Source organism: Lissotriton helveticus, chromosome 4_1, assembly GCF_964261635.1.
Source record: "Lissotriton helveticus chromosome 4_1, aLisHel1.1, whole genome shotgun sequence".
NCBI lineage: Eukaryota > Metazoa > Chordata > Amphibia > Caudata > Salamandridae > Lissotriton > Lissotriton helveticus.
The window spans coordinates 1,537,861,767-1,537,881,464 of NC_136063.1; the positions used below are offsets into that span (position 1 = coordinate 1,537,861,767).

Here is a 19,698-nt window from a genome sequence, read left to right on the forward strand (position 1 = left end):
GACTTTAATATTAGGGCTCCATCTCAAGAAGTCACTCTCATTTTCTAGGGTATAAAGTTAGACTTAAGCCTCTGCAGCCATTGCTAAAATATCGCTAATTTTGTCATCTCTCAGGAACTTCCTGACATGCCATCGGCTGTACAATTCCTATTTATAAATCTCATGCTGATAAACACCCAGACCTACAAGAGAGTTATGTTCCGCGAGTTATATTTAAAAAACCGTTGTCAAATTATTATCGCTACTTCTACTATTATAAGGCCACTGCAAGGTGTCACTTTCCTTTGCCTTGTGTAAGGATCAGACTTATACTTAGGAATCCCTCACTATAATGTGGATATTCGCGCAATAAGGACAATCCACACTTGATAATCGTAGCAAAAAAGGTCACTATTTATTAAGACAGTCGAAACAGATCATCCTATCAATACACTTATTCCTAAATAATTAAACATTGACTCATTTTTCCCAAATATTTCCTTAATAGTTGTGTACAACCAAAAACATTCCCCACAATTTTGTAATAACAAATCCCCCAAAATGTACCAAAACCTGCATTGAATTTTGTCATCATTTAACCACCATATTCCTCATTTTTCCTACCCTCCCCCCACCCCCAGAGGGAAAGGATAAGCCCGCTCTAGACTATCCCAGACCCCCAACACAGGGCCTAAAGGACTTCAAAGAGTAGGATAACTGTAAACTGTCTTAAACGTGACGATTTTTTTTGGGGGTGAGACAAAAACCGACGCCACCTCCAACCGCCTCCCGATGACGACATTCCCGCCCGCCTCCCCTCACTATATGCTGCCCGGCTAGACCCGCCCCTTAACCCTCTCTTGGCCAATCACACAGGGGATTGGTCCCACTGCGCGAATCCTCCCAGGGGGACACCGGCTCGTGCCACGGTCCCATTTTGTTGTGTCATAAAAGCTCCATGACATGCCAAAGGTTGTACATTTCCTGGCTATAAAACTGGGCAAACGCTTCCCTACTCAACTATTATCTTTTAATCTAGAGAGCGGATATTTATTTAGCCACGTATTATGTACTGCGTGTTCCAATAAAAATGACGCAATCAAATTATTTGCGCCACCTCTAGAAGTATGAGGGCACTATGCAGTATCACACTCTTTCGTCACAGTTCAAAATCAAAGTTGTTTAAAAATATCCATAGCTTGAACTTTTACAGTGTGGTTATGTGACTGATATTCTTCAACATGCCCCATATAGTCTCGTGCTTATCTATAATCCTAAATGAAAGCGTGCCTACTTTGCGCTTCTCTTTTAATCTAATGTTTGGGTATCTACGTACTTTTGTGTCTCTCGGTGCGAGCTTCCGACCCTTTACTCTGTTCTGTGAGGAATCAACAGAAACTGATTTATGGGGGCGTTCGCTGGCCACGCGAGAATATGGCCGCTAAGACCCTGAGCTCCGCGCTGTAGAGGGGCCCCGGACAGTGGCAGAAATCATTTGACAGCCCAAAAGCAGCCTCAGAACAGCTTTCCTGACAGATGAGAGACCGAGGCTGAGACAGTGTTGTTTTTGCCTCGGTGACGGCTCCTGACACCTCTCTCAGCTGTAGTAATTAATGGCTCCCATGCTGAGAGGATAATTACCTCATGACTGTGAGGGGCGACACACTGAGGTGAGACAACTGTTTTTCCTTGGAAGAGTGGTTCGCTCTCATTATGTCCTGCTTCAGTGAATAATGCCTCCCATGCTGAGAGGATAATCACCTCATGACTGCAGGGGGCGGCATTCACAAGTACAAACTCTGAGGTGAGACTGCAGTTTTTATCTTGAAGAGTGGAACTGTAATAAAGATTATGTAGGTCACATGATGTGAGGAGAGATGTAGTAAAGCGCGCCCACGTGCTTCTGAGGTGATTTAGGACTCTGAAACATTCCAGTTGGTCTTGGAAAATCAGTTTTTCTTGTTTAACAGCACCAATGAGCTAAATGAAGTCCTGCAATCCTATATCTAAAAATAAGCACAGGCTGAAACAATGGAAAGCTACAAAATAATATGGAATAAACAGCACTGAAGCAATTTCCTTTTGCTCCTCATGTAATAACATAACAACTTGCGTATTTTTTCCTGGATATACGTTTTTCCATTGTTTAAGCTCACATTCATTGCGCATGAGGCACAAAAGTACTGAAAAGCTGTTGCACTGAATTTGCGCAAAAATACCACAGTAATACTGTTACTTAGAACTGTAGAGAGGTTGTTGTTGCTTCACTAATGTGGCACCCTGCATTATCTAAAAAGGGGCAATACATATGAATTAATTTCAGCACTAAACAACTTTAATTTCAACGCTATTACATATTGTCAAGCCACATATTTTAAGCTTTACCCCTGAATACTTTTAAGTGCAGCGCTGAAGTCAGCATATATGACTGAACAGATACAGTAGTGGTGGTTATGATCGCTATGATGCAAAACTAATTTAATGCATGTTGCATGAAATGAGGTGACAACATATACCTAATGAAATGTGACCCTGTCTATATATGTTTTACTACCTAATATAGCGTTCACTCACACATTAAACCTCACCAGATATCAGGCGTTTAAGTCAAAAGAAAAGATATACGACATTCTGAAGTAGTGGGAATTGATATTCAGCCTTGACCCTTGAGGATAATTACCGTCACCAAGATATATTTGATAACAGAAGCGTCATATAAAAAAGATATTACAGAGGTCAAGATACATTTTTGTGCGAGGCTGTGGGGCTGATATTAATGTCAACCATTAAAAGTGACAGTAAACTTCTATTTGCTGACATTTTTAAGCAAGATGCCTGGCAAAGGATCTGCTCCTACGTCAAAAGTACCACCTCAACATGCTAACATTTCTTCACAAGGTGATACCCTGAATCACATATTACTGAACATTTCCGCAGTCAATAAATGTCCAGAAGGAATGGACACTAACATTTCCTCTCTAACAGCTGAAACCAAAGCCATTGGTGTAGAATTGGTGGGTTTTCGCACAAAAAACGATGTTCTAGATTCGAGACTGACAATTGTGGAAAATCGTCTTGACACAGTGCAAAATAAAGACCAAGAATTGCTCTTAGGGCCCGGATCCCCCAGCATGCTCCACACCCGCCTCCCCACCAATCAATGCACTTGGAGCAAATGGTGGGTGTAAAAAAGGCCATGTTTAATCACAAATTCATAAACATGACATATAGATTATTAAACATTTATCAAATTATGTGCAACATTTCTCGTTTATTATTAACTCATCTTCTCAACTTTTATTACACATTTTATCTTGCATTTGCTCATAACTTCTTGATTCCCCCAGCACCAAGGGGCCCTCAGGTTCGCATCCCCTCAGGTAGAGATGCCCGCGCCAGGTGCAACCCACCTGCGCCTCTGAGCGATGGGCCCCAGCCCTCGGGTCCTTGTCCGCCATTTCCAGGGCCCCACCTCTCGTCCACCAGGCTGCCTGGGAGGCTCGTACCTGACGCCCTTGCCTCCCCAGCCAGTGGTCTCCATCCCCCTGCGGAGAGCCTACCCTCTCTCCCCTCAGTGCTGGCATAGGGAGTGCGCAAGGCGAACTCCCCTCCATTTTGTAAGTCTATCAGTGGTCAAATGTCTCTTTTCCGCAACACACACCTTCAACTCACTGCCTTAAGGGGACGGGTGGGCGGGAGATTAAAGCAAGGTTAAACAAGGAGGCGAGGTGAGTGGGCGAGCAGGTCCGGTGCTGGCGGGGAAAGAGGCCGAGTGGCCCGTGACCTAGACCTAAATAGGTCATGGCCTCTGTCCCCACACCCCCACCGGACGTGCGTCACCCCTCCCTGAACCGGAAGCACTTCCTAGGCTGGCTGCCCATAGGGCAGCCAGCCGGATACCTGGGCCAATGAAATGGCGTGGTGTGGGCCGGGGGGCCGGGCCCTAAAGGCGGGCTCATCTAGCCTCGCCCTTTGTATTCTACGCAGTAAGATAGTTGACTTGGAGGACCGTAGTAGGAGAGACAATATTCTTTTTTTTGGCTTTCCAGATATATTGAAAAGCAAAATGCTAGGTTATTTCTTAGTGAAGTTCTTCCGAAGCTCACTGGCATCACCTTTGACCCTCCTTTAGAGATCCAAAGATCTCACCGCATAGGTCCTCCACGAAAAGATAGTACAGCCCGACCACGACCACTTATCGCTTGTTTTCTAAGGCATGAGCAAACTAGACTTCTACTAAACACAGCGCGTTCTCATGGCTCATTTTCATATGAGGGTCACGTCATCCACATGGCTGCGGATTTCTCTGAAGAGACTAACGAGAGGCGCAAAGCATTCCTTGCTATTGGACCTCAGTTACGACAACTGGACATTAAATATGGTCTATTCGAACCAGCCTGTTTTCGTATTACGAAAAATGGGGACTCTAGAGACTTTTATGATCCAGCAGATTTGCAGCAATTCCTAGATCAAATGAAAACGCAAGATATGGATCCACAAGATGCTTCAATTGATCACAGCTATGCAAGTTTGAGTTTCACGCAACAAATACCTGACACTAGAAGACGTAATGATAGTAATCCTCACCAAAGAGGAAGAGATCTAGAAAGACCTATTCGTGCCCAAGATGATAAATCTTCAGCGTTGTACGCTGCTTCTGTTTTTACACAAGATCAACATAGAGATAAGTCTTGTTCCCTTTTGAAACCTGCCTCAGAAGAGGACTGACAATTGTAATACGACAAATTTAGTTGATAAATAAGTATTCATTTTGTTGAAATTTTATTTAACACCTTCCATGCTGCGCAGATTTACAACCTGTGCTGGGCCCCAATGTTAATGGGTGTGGTCATGACGGAACGGTTCCGTCATGAGCACAGCTCAACCGATGCTCATGACGGAACCGTTCCGTCATGAGCATCGAAGGGGTTAAAATAGGATAAATACTGCAGTACTTATTTATTTTTTTATTGTAAAAGTTGAATTGATTAGACAGTGTAAATCTATACGATATAGATGGAAATAATATTCAAGTTTTGCATAATAGAATGCTATCTATTCACCATGTTTTATAATATGCATTGAATTATACTGTTTCATTAGCATGATCCATTTTATCGTACTATAATATTTACTTCAGCTTTTCACTTTCTTATCTGTTCTATTTTGTATATTTATTATAGTAGATCAATTAATGTTTCATCTGTGTGCATTTATATATAGCAATGAATGTTCTCATATCTAATATATATTATATTTATTGAATTTTCGAGATGGGAACATACACCAGGCTTAAAGGACCTACTCAACTGATTTTATATATATATTTGCATTATGCGCTTTCCTATAGATTCAGCATATAATGATAATCTATGTTATGCTGTGATGTGTATAATATAAGATTGGCAGTATTTGCTGTCCCTTCGGGGCTCCTCTCTGTGATGGAGCGTCTGGAGACAGACCCGCGGTTCACAGTTTAGTATTTTTGGTACTTATATTATTCTCTACCAATATCTAAATTATATTTATCTTCTTTTAAAAAAAAAATTTTTTTAATGTCTCTACATATTTCCACTCTCACAACTTCTACTCCCTTTGTGTGTCTGATGATCCATATCTCTGCTAAACCAGGGGGTTCTCTTCCTATTTTCTCCCCTGTCCCCTCTTTTCTAATCCTTTTTTTGTTGTTGTTTTTACTTAAACTCATTGGCACCTTGTAAATATGTCCAACACACCCAACACAGTCCCTCTTTCTGTAATTACATGGAATGTGCATGGACTTACTCACTACATCAAAAGAAAGAAAGTTATGTCATATCTTCAATCCAAAAGGGCAGACATGGCATTACTTCAAGAGACACATTTAGATACATTGGAATCAGAGAAATTCTGTAGAGATTGGGTCGGCAAAGTAATTCACAGTAGTATACAAAGGGATGAACATACAACCGTAGGCCCCACACGCAAATGTGGAGTAGCAATTCTAATCCGTAAATCTCTCCAAGTCACAATATCAAAAACATGGACAGATCCTGAAGGTCGTTATGTATTTGCCAAGCTACGTCTTGGAGATACCTACATTTGTGTTGGCTCTGTTTATGCTCCAACTGGATCAAAAAAAAAAAATCTTCATCTAAATTGTTTGTTAGTTGAGATAGGTGCATCACAATATCTCATAGGTGGCGACTGGAACATTGTAAGGCAACCAATTTTAGATAGAACAGGACCCTTAGATAAAAGTAATAATGCTGACAGGGCACTAATGGACGACATCATAGCTGATAATGGATTAATTGATCACTGGCGTCTTTCACATCCGTCTGATACTGAGTACACATTTTCATCTCCAAAGCATGGTACCCTCTTTCATTTGGATTATTTTTTAGTATCACAAAGATTAGTTCAATCCATTCAAGAATCTTGTATTTTGGAAGCAGCATTATCTGACCATTCCCTTGTCCTCTTAACCATTGAAGTAGGCATACCCACACCAGGGCGTAAACCCTGGCGCATGAACATACAGCGACACAAGTCTCCAGAGGGTAAACATCAATTACAAACATTTGTTCAAGACTATATTTCTATGAATCAGGGTTCGCTAACCTCAAGTAAAGTGGTATGGGCTGTGGCTAAAGCTACTATCAGAGGTCAATTGATGCGCGAGGCAGCATTGGCCAACAAACGAAATGCTGCACGTCAACAAGAATTATAACAGAGCATTCAGTCTTATACCTGTCAATATACCATAGCACCAACACTGCAAAATAGTAAATTTCTAGAGCAAGCTTGAATGGCGCTAAATGGGCTTTTCACATATCAGGCGGAGTTTGCCCTTCAAAAAATGAAAACAAGCCAGTATGAACAAGGTGTAAAGGCAGGTAGATTATTAGTGGCACAGCTAAGGCAAAGAGAAGCAGCCATGGCTATCCCAGCTATTAAATTGTCTCAAGGTCCAATTCTTACAAGACCACAGGACGTAGTGAATAAATTTGCTTCCTTTTATACGTCCCTCTACACACCAGACACACAAGTAAACACAGATAGACTAAACGACTTTCTATCAAAAGTAGATCTTCCATGCCTTTCCGATAATGGAAGGGTTTTTCTTGAGGGAGAAATTAGCACCGAAGAAATTGTGAAAGCAATATCAAAATTGCCATACCATAAAGCTCCTGGGGAAGATGGTTTTCTGGCTGAATTCTATCGTTGGGCTGGACATAATATATTTGATTCCCTATATGCTGCTTTTCAAATAGCAGAGCGAGATAACTCCTTAAATCCTCTTTCTAACAAGGCAATAATTGCAGTACTCCCTAAACCTGGAAAGGACCCTTTGCTTTGCACCAGTTACTGTCCCATTTCACTCCTGAATTGCGATATTAAAATATTTGCTAGCATTTTGGCTTCTCGTTTTAAAAAGGTATTACCTTCCTTAATTCAAGCAACTCAAGTAGGATTTGTTCCAGGGTGTTCCTCTGGGAATCACTTACGTACATTGGCACATACCCTATGTTATGCTAAAAATCTCCCACAAGACGCATTGGCTTTGTCACTAGATGCTGAAAAGGCATTCAACTGCATAGAATGGGACTATCTTTTTAAAGGCCTCAAGCGTTTCGGACTTGGAAACCAGTTTATTCAGAAAGTACGACTATTATATGATAATCCTTCCGCACAAGTTAATTGTGGAGGCTTCATATCAGAATCATTTCCGATCCAAAGAGGAACACGTCAGGGATGTCCTCTATCCCCACTTCTTTTTCTTTTAGCAATGGAGCCTTTAGCAGCCACGATTCATCAATCAGAAGCAGTTACAGGCATATCCCTCCCTATAAGTGAATCAAAACTTTATCTATACGCAGATGACATACTACTCACCTTAACAGACCTCCCTAATTCATTGCCATCTTTGGTTCAAATTATAGACACTTTTTCTTCATCCTCAGGTTATAAAATAAATTGGGATAAGAGTGAAGCCGTACCTATTTCTGAGGGAACCACTACAGCGGCTATACACAACTTCCCCTTTCATTGGTAACCCTCACTTCTTAAATATTTGGGTATCTTACCGAATAAGGGTATGGAAGGTATGATTACAGATAACCTAAACCCACTGATTGTTCAAATGCAACGTGACTTTGATAAGTGGAACATTTTTGAATCTTTCCATGTGGGGAAGAGTTCAAGCTGTTAAAATGGTTACGCTTACTCGATTTCTATATACCTTAGGTATGCTCCCTCTTCATATTCCCTTGTCAACTTTGAGACTCATAGATTCCAAAATAAAAACTTTTATTTGGGGCTCAATGAAACCTCGTTTTGCCATGACAAAATTAAAGGATCACCATTCTTCTGGAGGTATGAGTCTTCCATCCATTGAACATAATTGCCTAGCATTGCAGATTTCTCAATTATCATGTATGTTACCGGGAGTCTCTGATGTTCCACAATGGGTTCATTTAGAACGCCATCTTTTATCTTCAAGTTCTGATATTTCTGCACTTTATGGCACTAAAATTGCATGTCACAAACCCACAAAACCCAATCCTTTCAGCCATGTCCAAATCGTGGCAAAGAGCACACCGTTTATTAGCTTAAAACTCCCATATTCATGAAAAGGCACCCATATGGATTAATTTCGGTGTTCGTATTAATAAGAAGGTATTATCATGGCCATTATAGGAAGCAGCAGGTATTCAAACATTAGATCACATTTTTTATAATGGTGACTTTAAACCATTCACACAAATACAAGAGGAATTCGGTCTTCCATCGCATCAAGCCCAACAATATAACCAGCTCAAGCAATGTTTGGAAAAACAATTATGTTCACACTCTCCAGTGCTGTTAAATTCACAGATAGTATCATACCTAAATATTAGGGGTAAACATAAAGGAGTGATATCTGGTTTATACAGAGTTTTTACATCACATCTTTTTTCTCAGCGACCACCCCAGGACCTCCGAAAGGCAGGCGAATATCCCTCTCCAAAACCGGTCCAGCATCAAACATTGCCAGACGGTATGTAGAAATGTGCGACCCACCGCACTGGAGGCCCTCCGGGGATGCCACCAGCCCAGCCCGCCACAGTCGCACCCGAGTAAAGTAAACTCGATGGAGATATTTAAATTGAATGAGGCGGAGACGCATAGCTATGGCTAGTTTGTCATATTTTTGACCTTGACTGTCTGTCCGTTCAATTGTATTTTGTCATCTTCTATTGCCAAGGGACACATTTCACACGTGCCACATCTAAAATTGCCTATCACTGGTAAATTCCCAACAATACTTCTCTGTATTGGCTCTTTTGTTTGGGGTAATCTAGATCTTACGATTAGATCGTTTAAGTCCTTGCTTTTACAGTAAGCAAAAAGGGGCTTTGAGATTTTGTCTTTCTTATCTTTATCTGCTTTCAAAATGTGCCAGCTAGACAAGATGATTTGTCTTATTTGAATATTCAGCATGGAGTGTCTCGTTACAAATACTAATTTCTCATTTTTGTTGTTGTTTGTGTTGGTGAGTAGGTGCTGCCTGTCATAAAACCTTGCTCGAATTCTTAACCAGTTTCCGCGGATATCCTCTCACAAATTTTCTTCTCTCATGTCTGAAGCTCTTATATCAAAGTCAGCAATACTTGTGCAGTTTCTGCGCAAGCGCATGAACTGTCCAAATGGGAGGCTGTCCTTTTGGGACATGGGATGGAAGCTGTCATAGTGCAACAATGTGGTACGTGCTGTGGGTTTAATGAACAGATCAACAGCTAACTCACCCTCCACATGTTTAATGATGATATTCAGAAATTCTATCTGGTCATTGTTGATGGCAAAAGTAAAATGTAGATTGTAATCGCATAAATCTAACCATGCCAGAAACTCAATCAACTTGTCTTCTGTATCAGACCAAATGAAAAATAAATCATCTATGAAACGGGACAACTTCCAGACGGACTCAAAAAAATGGTGCCATGAATGAATTCGAACTTGGCCATATAGATATTTGCCACCGTAGGTGCACACGAAGCCCCCATGCTTACTCCCTTTACTTGTTGGAATGGTTGGCCATTAAAATCGAAGATGTTGTCTTCAAGTACTACTTTAAGACATTTGATGATGACATTTTAATTGCAGTCCATGATCATGGTCTGAATGAACCATTCTATTGCTAGTAAAGCCCCTTCAATGGGAATATTACTATAGAGGCTTTCTACATCTAGGGTTACCAGCCATTGTGTTTCAGGATTGAAGTGGACCTCCTGCAAGATTTATAATATGTCGTGTATTTTTGACAAATGCCGGTGTCTTGTTAACATGGGGGCATAGGATGGCATCCTGGTATTTTGATAACGGCTCTGTGACAGAGCCTATCGTCGTGACTATGGGTCTGTATGGTGGTTCCTTGTCATTCTTGTGTATTTTGAGTACACCATACAGACTGGCCATCCTAGGGTTCTGTACATTTAGGTAGGTATGTTCCTTTTCGCAAATGTGACCATCTTTGAGGGCTTTATTTGTGATGCGCTGTATTTTAGATTTTGTTTATCTATGGGATTTCTACTGATTTTAGTATAGAAATTGGTGTCCCTTAACATTGTTTCCATCTTTGCTATGTAGTCAGCGGTATTTACCTTTATCGCAGCTTTTGATAGTAATAGCTGCATTGTTTTTTAGGTCAGACAAGGCCTGGTGTTCCTCCTTTTGAATGTTAAATGGGGTTCTTTGGACGTATTTAGTAGCTGCAATCATTTTCTGGTGTACCACCTGTTCAAATACAATAGCTTGTGGTGGTATTTGCTCATTGGAGGGAGTGAAGTTAGATTTTGGCATTAAGCCAGAGCTGTTTGTTTGTGTTATGGGCATTGTTTATGCTGCAAAAAACAATTTTAATCTTACTTTGCGAAAAAATGCTGTCAAGTCACTGAATAATTCAAATGTGTTAAGTCCCGAATGTGGGACAAATGTCAAGCCTTTACATAACAATAAGTAAGTGGCAGGAGTCAAATCAGAGGTGCTTAAATGAAACACCGGGATTTCTTCTACTCTCTCCAGTATTGCGTATCACGCGTTACTAGAAATTGATTCTGATTTGTTTGTTGATTTCCCCGGTAACGGGGTTGATATTGTGGCGCCAGTTGCTCCTGTGTAGATTGAGCCTCCCTAAAAAAGGCTGCAGTGTTTGATAAGGTTAGGTGTAAATCTACTATTTCTACTCTCAAATTGGTTAGGTGCACTTTCACTGTCCGAGTCAGATGTTTCAGAAAATGTTGTGACTTTTCTGTTATATCGTCTGTATTCTTGTTGGTCATATGGTGCACTTTCCTGTTGTGTGTAGTAGTGTTCCGATAAATACGGGTATGTGTTTTCTTTATTAGAAAAGTGGATGTCTTTTTTAAATTTGTCAGCTTTTCTTTTGTGTAAATATTCAGTGTATAAATGTAATTCCTGATCTGATTCCTCCAACGTTTTTTTTGCAGCATCTACTGCTGTATTAATTTTTATTGTAGTTCTAGGTTTTCTGAGATCAGGGTCTGTAACATTTCTTTTGCTGTTTCCACGATTAGCATCATTAGGTCGCGAGAGCAACGATTTGCAGTCATCCACCATTTTTCTAGAAATGCTTTAATTTGGACATATAGTCCCGAAATATTTTTAACTCTTAATCCTTGTGGAATTACTTCTGCTCTGAGGTATTCTAACATGTATTGACCATGTAGTTCTATTCTTTTGGTCTTTTTCTTGAGGACTAAGAGTTTATGGAAGTCTTAATGTTTATCAAATTGGCCATTGGTTGTTGGCCAAAAGACCCTATACCTCCCACCATACAGGCAACATCGTCATCAGTAAACCCAAAATTCATGAGGTTTGCCATAACTAAATGTTAGCCTATTTGTTGAAGAGGAATGTGAAGTTTATAGGATCATAGAAAGGTTTATATAGGTATAGTGTGAAGTAAGCGTCAAATCAAGAAGTAAGCTGAGTGCTTGAAAAAGATTGTACTAGAGTTAGTGGAGAAAGAAACAACAGATTTAACAGCAACATAAATGGTAAATACTATTAGATATGGTTCCCAGAATCATAGGCTTAGAACTTTATATCACAAGTTGGACACGCCTAAGGTGGCTATCCCCGCACAGACCTACTGCGAGAATTATGATTTTGGTAAAAGGGGACCCCTACTGAAAACAATGTGTCTTGCTAGCTGTAGGGAAAAAAATTACAATGGGGTAAAGAAATATGCTAAATACAAGAACTGTGTTATATCATCATGTCACAAATGACAACAACAGGCCTAATTCTGTGCGCGGTTGCTTGTAAGATAAACATGAACATAGCACTCAATACAATTTGTTCTGATAAAAAACTATATTTTATTTTTATTCTTTGAATTATTTCTTATATTTCTTTCTATTTGGATATTTTCGAAATTCATTAAGTTCATGATTTCAATTCACAATCTCATATGTACATGACATATACACAGAATATATACATTACAAACAATACACTACAGTGCTGTACAAAACTCAAATATAAAACTAGGAGAGGGAGTTCCTATATTAACAGATCTTTTCAATGGCTGGCGCCAGTTGTACACAGACAAGCTTAGGACTGTGAGTGCAAGTGGTCTGTTAATAGATAGTTGTGTCCCCTCTGAGTCCAGTAGTATTACATTTTCGCTATGTGAAACTATAAAGGCATTTAATTATTGTGTCCCAGGCCTCGCCCCAGGCCCTGACAGAATACCTAGTGATTTGTGTAGAAAAAGCCCAGGAATTTGGGAGCCATACATACATCTACGCTCTAATAGTATTCTAGCTGACATGGCCATCCCCTACTCTTGAAGCTAGCTGAAATTGTTACCATTTTTAGGGCTCGCCTGGCGTTGCAGCGTGAAGCGCTGCCGCTAGCGAGCCTTATTGTCGCTGTGTTGCCTCCCCAAGTGGTACAGGCCGGTGCACGAGCAGACACCGGTCTGTGAACGCGCTTCCAAGAAACGGGTGAAGACTGCAGGCGCCGCCACTGGCACGAGCCGCAGAGAACGCCAACGTGCACGCTCACGGCGTCACGCTCCTGCCCTCCCCCCATCTCTTCTAAGGCTGTTCTTCGCTCCAGGCCGACTTGTTAGGTCCTTAACTTCATGCTACTTGCTCCGCCTAGCCAGAGAGTGCCCTCCCCTGTCTCTTTTCACTGTCTAAGGAGGGGAGCGAAGAACGTTGAAAATGTGCAGTCTATATTAGAACACATAAACTACTTGCGCTTTCATTGCATTTGTGGGAAGATTAATTTAAAAAGATCTGCCGTTCACAAGCCTTTCCTTATTGCACGATGCACTAATGTAAGTCTCTCAGGACCTCCGATCATTCTGATAGGCTCACCTCATCTTCCCTTTCATAGCTGTTATTGTCGGCGGTCAGTAAAATCGGTGCAGCGCTCATCGTCACATCCCCTTTAAGGCACGGGTCTGCAGCTGTCGGAGGGCGGGGCAGGCTGGGCAGTGAGTCTCAGTAGCGGCCCAGGACGCGGGTAGCGAGGAATGCACGCCGCTCTCTGCCTCTTCGGTGGCTGTAAGAATCTACCCAAGTAATGCGTTCCAGAGCTGAGACTCCTGCGTGTGTTGAACGGCCCTCGTTCTGCAGTGTGCCCTCCTGCGGGTCCCCGTGGATTTCCCCGAAGAGCGGTGGAGCCCCGAGTCCCCGCTGCGGGCCCCTCCAATCATGTGAGCTCTACTCGCCCATACCAGCGGCCACTCCCTGCCCTTGGCGCTGGGCTGCACCAAGAGGCTTCGGTACCCCAAGGACCGGCTGGCGATCTGGTAAGTATAGTCATCTTAGGATGGAATGGGATACCTCCGTTCTTTATGGAAAACCCCAACACCTCAAGCAACTCCTTAACATTTATGTGCAATCCCTCGAGGGTGCTATACCCAAAGGATTTGCTGGTTGCCTAGCAAGTTTAAACCCAAGATCTGGGGATGTGACAATTCTAGAGACCCCACTCACCCTTGAATCGCAAACCCTCAGCTCTAAAGGACCCAGTCATCGGTTTTACCCCCTCATTCACCACCTCCCCAACTCCTCCTTGCCTGTGGGTAGTATATTCGAGCCCCATCAGAGGCTGCAGTATTCCAAGGGAAGGCTGGCAGTCTGATGAATGAAGCTGTTGAACCCCCCGACCTCTGCACAGATCTTTCCACGAAGAGCTGTAGTAGCCCATGGATGAGCTAGCATTTTATGGAGTGGAGCATAGCACACGAGGTGGGGAGCGAGAAGACTAACCCCTGCCCCCCCACGTACACGCATACTCCCAACATCTTCCATTCAATACTACAAGGGCCCCAACATGCAGGCCCCTCTGTAGGTGTGGCATAGATCCTCCAAGGGAAGCCTACCTTTTAGTTTTTTGTTCATTTTGTTTACATCATTAACAATGTGCATAATGTGTGTGTGTGGCTCTGTGTGTGTGTGTGGCTGTGTGTGTGTGTGTGGCTGTGTGTGTGTGTGTGTGTGTGTGGCTCTGTGGGTGTGTGGCTCTGTGTGTGTGTGGCTCTGTGTGTGTGTGGCTCTGTGTGTGTGTGGCTCTGTGTGTGTGTGTGTGGCTCTGTGTGTGTGCGCGGCTCTGTGTGTGTGGCTGTGTGTGTGTGTGGCTCTGTGTGTGTGTGTGGCTCTGTGTGTGTGAGAGAGACAGCTGTGTGAGAGAGACAGCCGTGTGAGAGAGACAGCAGTGTGAGAGAGTCAGCAGTGTGAGAGACCTTTTATTTATGTTTTGGTTTTTGAAACATAAATAAAACGCGTTTGCCATGTCAATAGCTCAAACTCGCATAAATACGCGACCTATTGCATTGCAATAGGTCTCTCATTTGTGCGAGATTAAGCTACGGGCATTGTAAATGACAATGCCATTTATTTATGTTTTGGAAACCAACACATACATAAAAATGTTGTCATTTACAATGCCAATAGCTCTAACTTTTGCAAAGGTGAGACCGTTGCATTGTCAATGCTTGTTAAGAAGGGTGGTCGTGCACTTCCAGCCAACTATAGACCTATCAGCCTGATAAACTCCCTTCAGAGACTTTTTTGTAAACAGGTGCTCGAAAATCTTCAGGACTGGATTTGCAAAGAGAATATAGTATCAGATTGGCAGGCAGGTTTTAGATCAAATGTGAGCACGATAGATCAGAGTTTTCGGTTTCTTTGTATTTATTGGAAGGTAGTAATTGTCTACAAGGGCAACCTACAAGTTGCCTTTGTTGATCTCCGATCAGCCTTTGATATGGTTCGGAGAGACAAGTTATGGGCAGTTTTAGAAGAAATGGGAGTTCAGGCTTCCCTCTTGAATATCTTGGTGAGGTTCCATGCAGACACTTTGGCCCAATTGAGGTGGGTGGAGGATGGGGCGCTGACGGAATGAATCCATATTGACAAAAGGGTAAGGCAGGGGTGCATATTAGCGCCCACTCTGTTCACTCTATATATACATGGTGTCATTGAGTTTTTGAACAGGGATAGGTGTGATGCACCGAAAACAGAAGGGCAAATGACACATTGCTGATTTCAAAGTCGGCCATGGGCTGCAGCAGCTGTTGAATGATTTTTAGGCATTTTGTCTGGAGCAGGGCTTGGAGCTTAGAAGCTCCAAGACCAAATGTATGATTTTTTTCCTTCTGATCAATAATTCAGTGTTGGAGACAGATGTTTGTGGGTGATAGCCCTCTAGAAGTAGTGGCTGAGTTTGACTACCTATGTATGAAACTTCCAAGAAATCTATGCTGGTCTCTACAAGTGGAAAGGGCACAGCTGTCCTTGGTACTAAGACAGCATATATAACAACCATGCTCAGAAAAACTATATCTAGAAGGGTGGCTCCTGCGTTAGAGATTTACATTGTTAAGGTTACAGGTGTGGTCTTTATGGTGCAGAGATATTGAGATGCACAAAACTTAATAATCTATTAGCAATAGAGCATACATTTATTATATCATTACTAAATCTCCCAATGAGTACCCCACTGAGTCCACTCTACCTAGACTTCGCGCTGAAAAGAATTACTAATAAAATTGAGCCGAGACTGCGTATGTTTTGGCATCGATTGTGGTCTACAACAGCCCAAGAGTCTTTTAGGGTTGGTCTCCGTGACCTATAGTTGCCAAAATGTGCAAGCAAGATTTTGTGGCTCCACACTGTAAAGGCCCTTTTACAGAGGCTAAGCCTTGACACAAACTGGGACTCTCCGGAGACTTTGTGCCAAATCCAAAAGCCTCAAAGCTGTTTATTGGGGTAGTGTTGCGGCGGACAATATTCAAAATTGTAAAGGATCACGGTCTGCTGCTTTTATTGATTTTAAACCGAACCCGATGTATGAGCGTACTTTTGATGAAATTGTCACCCCACTAGAAAAGGAAGCTATACCTACAGTTCAGGTATGGAGGCCTACCTGTAAATACTTTTAAAAGAAGGTGGCACAAAGAAATGGATATGGTGGATGAGTATTGTACCTGTTGCCAAGGAGGACCTGAGTCACTTGAGCATGCTGTATTTTTTTGTCCCTTGTACAGTCAGTCTCGAGTTAAGTGAATAGTCCCACTTTGCAGAATCCTGGGAACTAGGAAGCAGCAGGAGGCGTTTAGAATACTGCAGACAGGCTCAAATCATATTGTTGTATTCTGTATGGCCAAATTCCTATGGGCAATGTGGATTAAACTTGCCAGGTGTTCACTTGGTAGTTTTTAAAGTGTCACTTTTGCCAGGGTCCCTTTATATTGTATCGTGCTACTTGGATACCTTGCAGTTGACTGATGTCTTTTAGTACCTACAGAAGATTGTATTTTATATCTCGTTTTTATAACAAAGGTATTTTAATGGTGAATTTTCTTGGTCTTTTTAAATGATTTTTTTTGTTGCTGCTATTGAAATGGACCAACAAGAGTATTTAAAAGTTTTATGTTGTACTATTCGTGTTTGTAAGTGTACCGTTCTGTGTAATACTTTTTTGATCTAAAGTGATTGAAATTAAGTTTTTTGAACTGAACTGAATCAACTTCTACCAGCTGCCAGTCTCCCAACAGCACCATGGTGATAGGAACAAAAGCACCCTCCAGTAATGGTGAAGTTACACTCTGGTGCCACTTGGAGTCCAGCAGAGTCTACTGCTATGATAGTGTATCAAACAGTGGTCTTCTGATAATAGGGCTGCTTGTACAGTGTATGCGCTTTATGGCGAGTAGCACACTATCTATTGGTTATCGGCATTAGTCTTGTGTTCTCAAAGAAACCATTTCTTGTATTTAGCATACTTTCGTTCTGGTCATTAAGGACTTAGGTGTGATCATTAGAGGGGGGGTTATGCGAGAAGCAAATAGTTGATGGAATGAATAGATATTTTTAGGTTGCAGGAAATGGTTTCAAAGAAAGAGATTAAGACATACATGTGATTTAGATATTCTATACATACAAGAGACATGGAGAAAGTAGAAGGGAAAGAGAGGTTCATACAAAATTAATAAGGGAGGAAAGAATTGAAAGTTTAAGTCAATGTCAGTTTTTCATGCAGGACATTAGGAATATAGCAGGTGGAGATGTTTTTTGTGATAGCTTGCAATCTGTGGATGTAAACTGTAGAAAGTACCAATGTTTAAATTGCACTCAAAAGGAATGTGACTTTTTAAAGGTGGCAGATACTTCACTAGCTGCAAAAAGCAACCCCTTTACGAGCGACCGTCAGGCAGTGCAACATTTAAGCGCATCCCAGTACCCGTGATTACTATTTCACAACACAACTGAGAAGGCTCTTGTGCACATCCTCCCACTGAAGATGCAATATAAAGACTTGTGATTCCAGAAAGGACACATGTACTTACAACAGCAGTACATTCACAATTATGAAGTATTGCTACAATTTATGCATGCAAATAATTTTACACCATACAAACTACATATCTTGTCTTCTTTGTGGAATGTGAGGTTGTCCTTCCTCGATGTTCATCGGTCTGTCATTGTTATCCTTGTGTTCGGTTGTGCTGTCGAAGTATAGCTCTACTCCTTTTGTGCACCAAACATTCACATACTTCCTTCTTCTATTAACAGGACACAAACACAGCTGGAAAAAGCCAACACTCAAGCCACAGATTTTTGTGAGAAGTTCAAAAATACACTAATGGAAAAAGAAAGGAATGAACAGATTTTGCAGGCCAATGTGGATGACCTAAATATGACAAAAGAATTCCTGGAGGAACGCTTGGTGGAACTCATCAAGTACGTGCAAAATATCCCACTCGATTGAGAAAGCATGGTTTTCTATTACTGCCATGAAAGTAATCTAAGAGATTGGCCCTGCATACTTTCCTTTTTAGTTTGGTATCTCAGACATACCGGTTTATAGATACTGGTGAGGGAATGGACTTCATTCTGATCAACATTAAGATGAAATAATCAATTTTCATTCTCTTTTACTCTGGTTGATGCCACGTTCTTTTCTCACAATCTCTATCCTTCTGTACTCATTTTATACTTTGACACATACTTGATAGTGCAAATGTGCGGACAGGTGCTATAGCCTTGCACTAAAACAGCCACATAAATAACCCTTTCACCCTTTGTGCACAGTTGGTTTAGGTACCAGCTACTTTGGGTATCAAGTTGAATGGCCACGTGCTGCAAAGACAATATATTAGTACAATTGATTTCTATTGTTCTGGTTTCCTAATCTTTCTCCCTAATCTCCCTCTGCTTCTGATGCTGTTAAAGCACTGCAATATCATATGAACAGAGTCTATGGTTAGCTATGTGTGTCATGTCTACTGTGCACTCTAAATGTCTATTCCAGTATACTTCATCCACTACAAAAGCTGTTGATGAGACATTATTTTATCAATCTACCTCTCTCACAGAAGAAATCTGGGATACTAGGGTGAGGAGAATGTGGTATGTTTATGTAGATTTATTTTCACCCAAAAATAATTTTTACGGGACATTATGGATGAGAACATATACAATATAAACATGAAAACCTCTGAAATTGGTTGGTCATTTATGGATGTCGGCAACACTTCCACCTTACTGCACCCCATATGTAAGTTTTCTTGTCTTTAACTGTGATCATGGGTGCCTCATCATTCCAGTGGTGCTGATGCATTTTGGCAGTCATTTTCAGTACCTTTTAAGTTGTAGATTTCCTTTGATCTCTACCGTAGCGTCCCTTCAGCATAGGCTTTTTAAATAAGCATTATTATTATTATATTTTTAATTATATACTTTCAAAAAAATGTGCAGTCCGTGGACTGTTTGGAAACATACAGTTATATTGATTTTTGTAGTGATGAACATGAACCACTTACCTCTCAGGAGATCCATGGATCACTTCCGTGGATATCATGTAAGATTTGTTATAGAATTGCATATCATCACATTTAAATTGCTCCTATGAACGGTAGGGTACATTATCCAAGGTTTGCAAATCATATTTTTTCGTTTGTAAATTAAATATGTTTAATTTTTTTAGTTAAAGTGTTTTCTGGGTTTGATTTATTTATTGCATTTTTCATTAATATTTTATAAACATGACCTGTTATGTACAGTGTAATCTAGTGCTCATGTAAGCACCCCAATGTCCTTAAGTTGAGGATGTAGAATGTAGCGTACTGCGTACAATAAGGTTTAGGCAGGGCTAACTAAAAGCACACTTACTGTCCAGTCCCAGTCTCACTATCAGCACTTAACAGGCGAT

The 19,698-nt window shown here is 41.3% G+C and overlaps 1 protein-coding gene across 5 annotated transcripts in view; it reads left to right on the top strand.

The window, feature by feature from the left end:
* The window catches only part of FYCO1 (FYVE and coiled-coil domain autophagy adaptor 1), an 825,109-nt gene that overhangs the window by 415,698 nt on the left and 389,713 nt on the right, over positions 1-19,698 (top strand). For 4 of the 5 annotated variants that reach the window (XM_078688154.1, XM_078688155.1, XM_078688156.1 and 1 more), the window contains one exon: positions 18,060-18,227. The exons of the other annotated variant lie outside the window; for it this stretch is intronic. In XM_078688154.1, the coding sequence (XP_078544280.1) occupies positions 18,060-18,227 (168 nt within the window). The remainder of the gene's footprint in view (positions 1-18,059; positions 18,228-19,698) is intronic. 5 annotated transcript variants of the gene reach the window in all.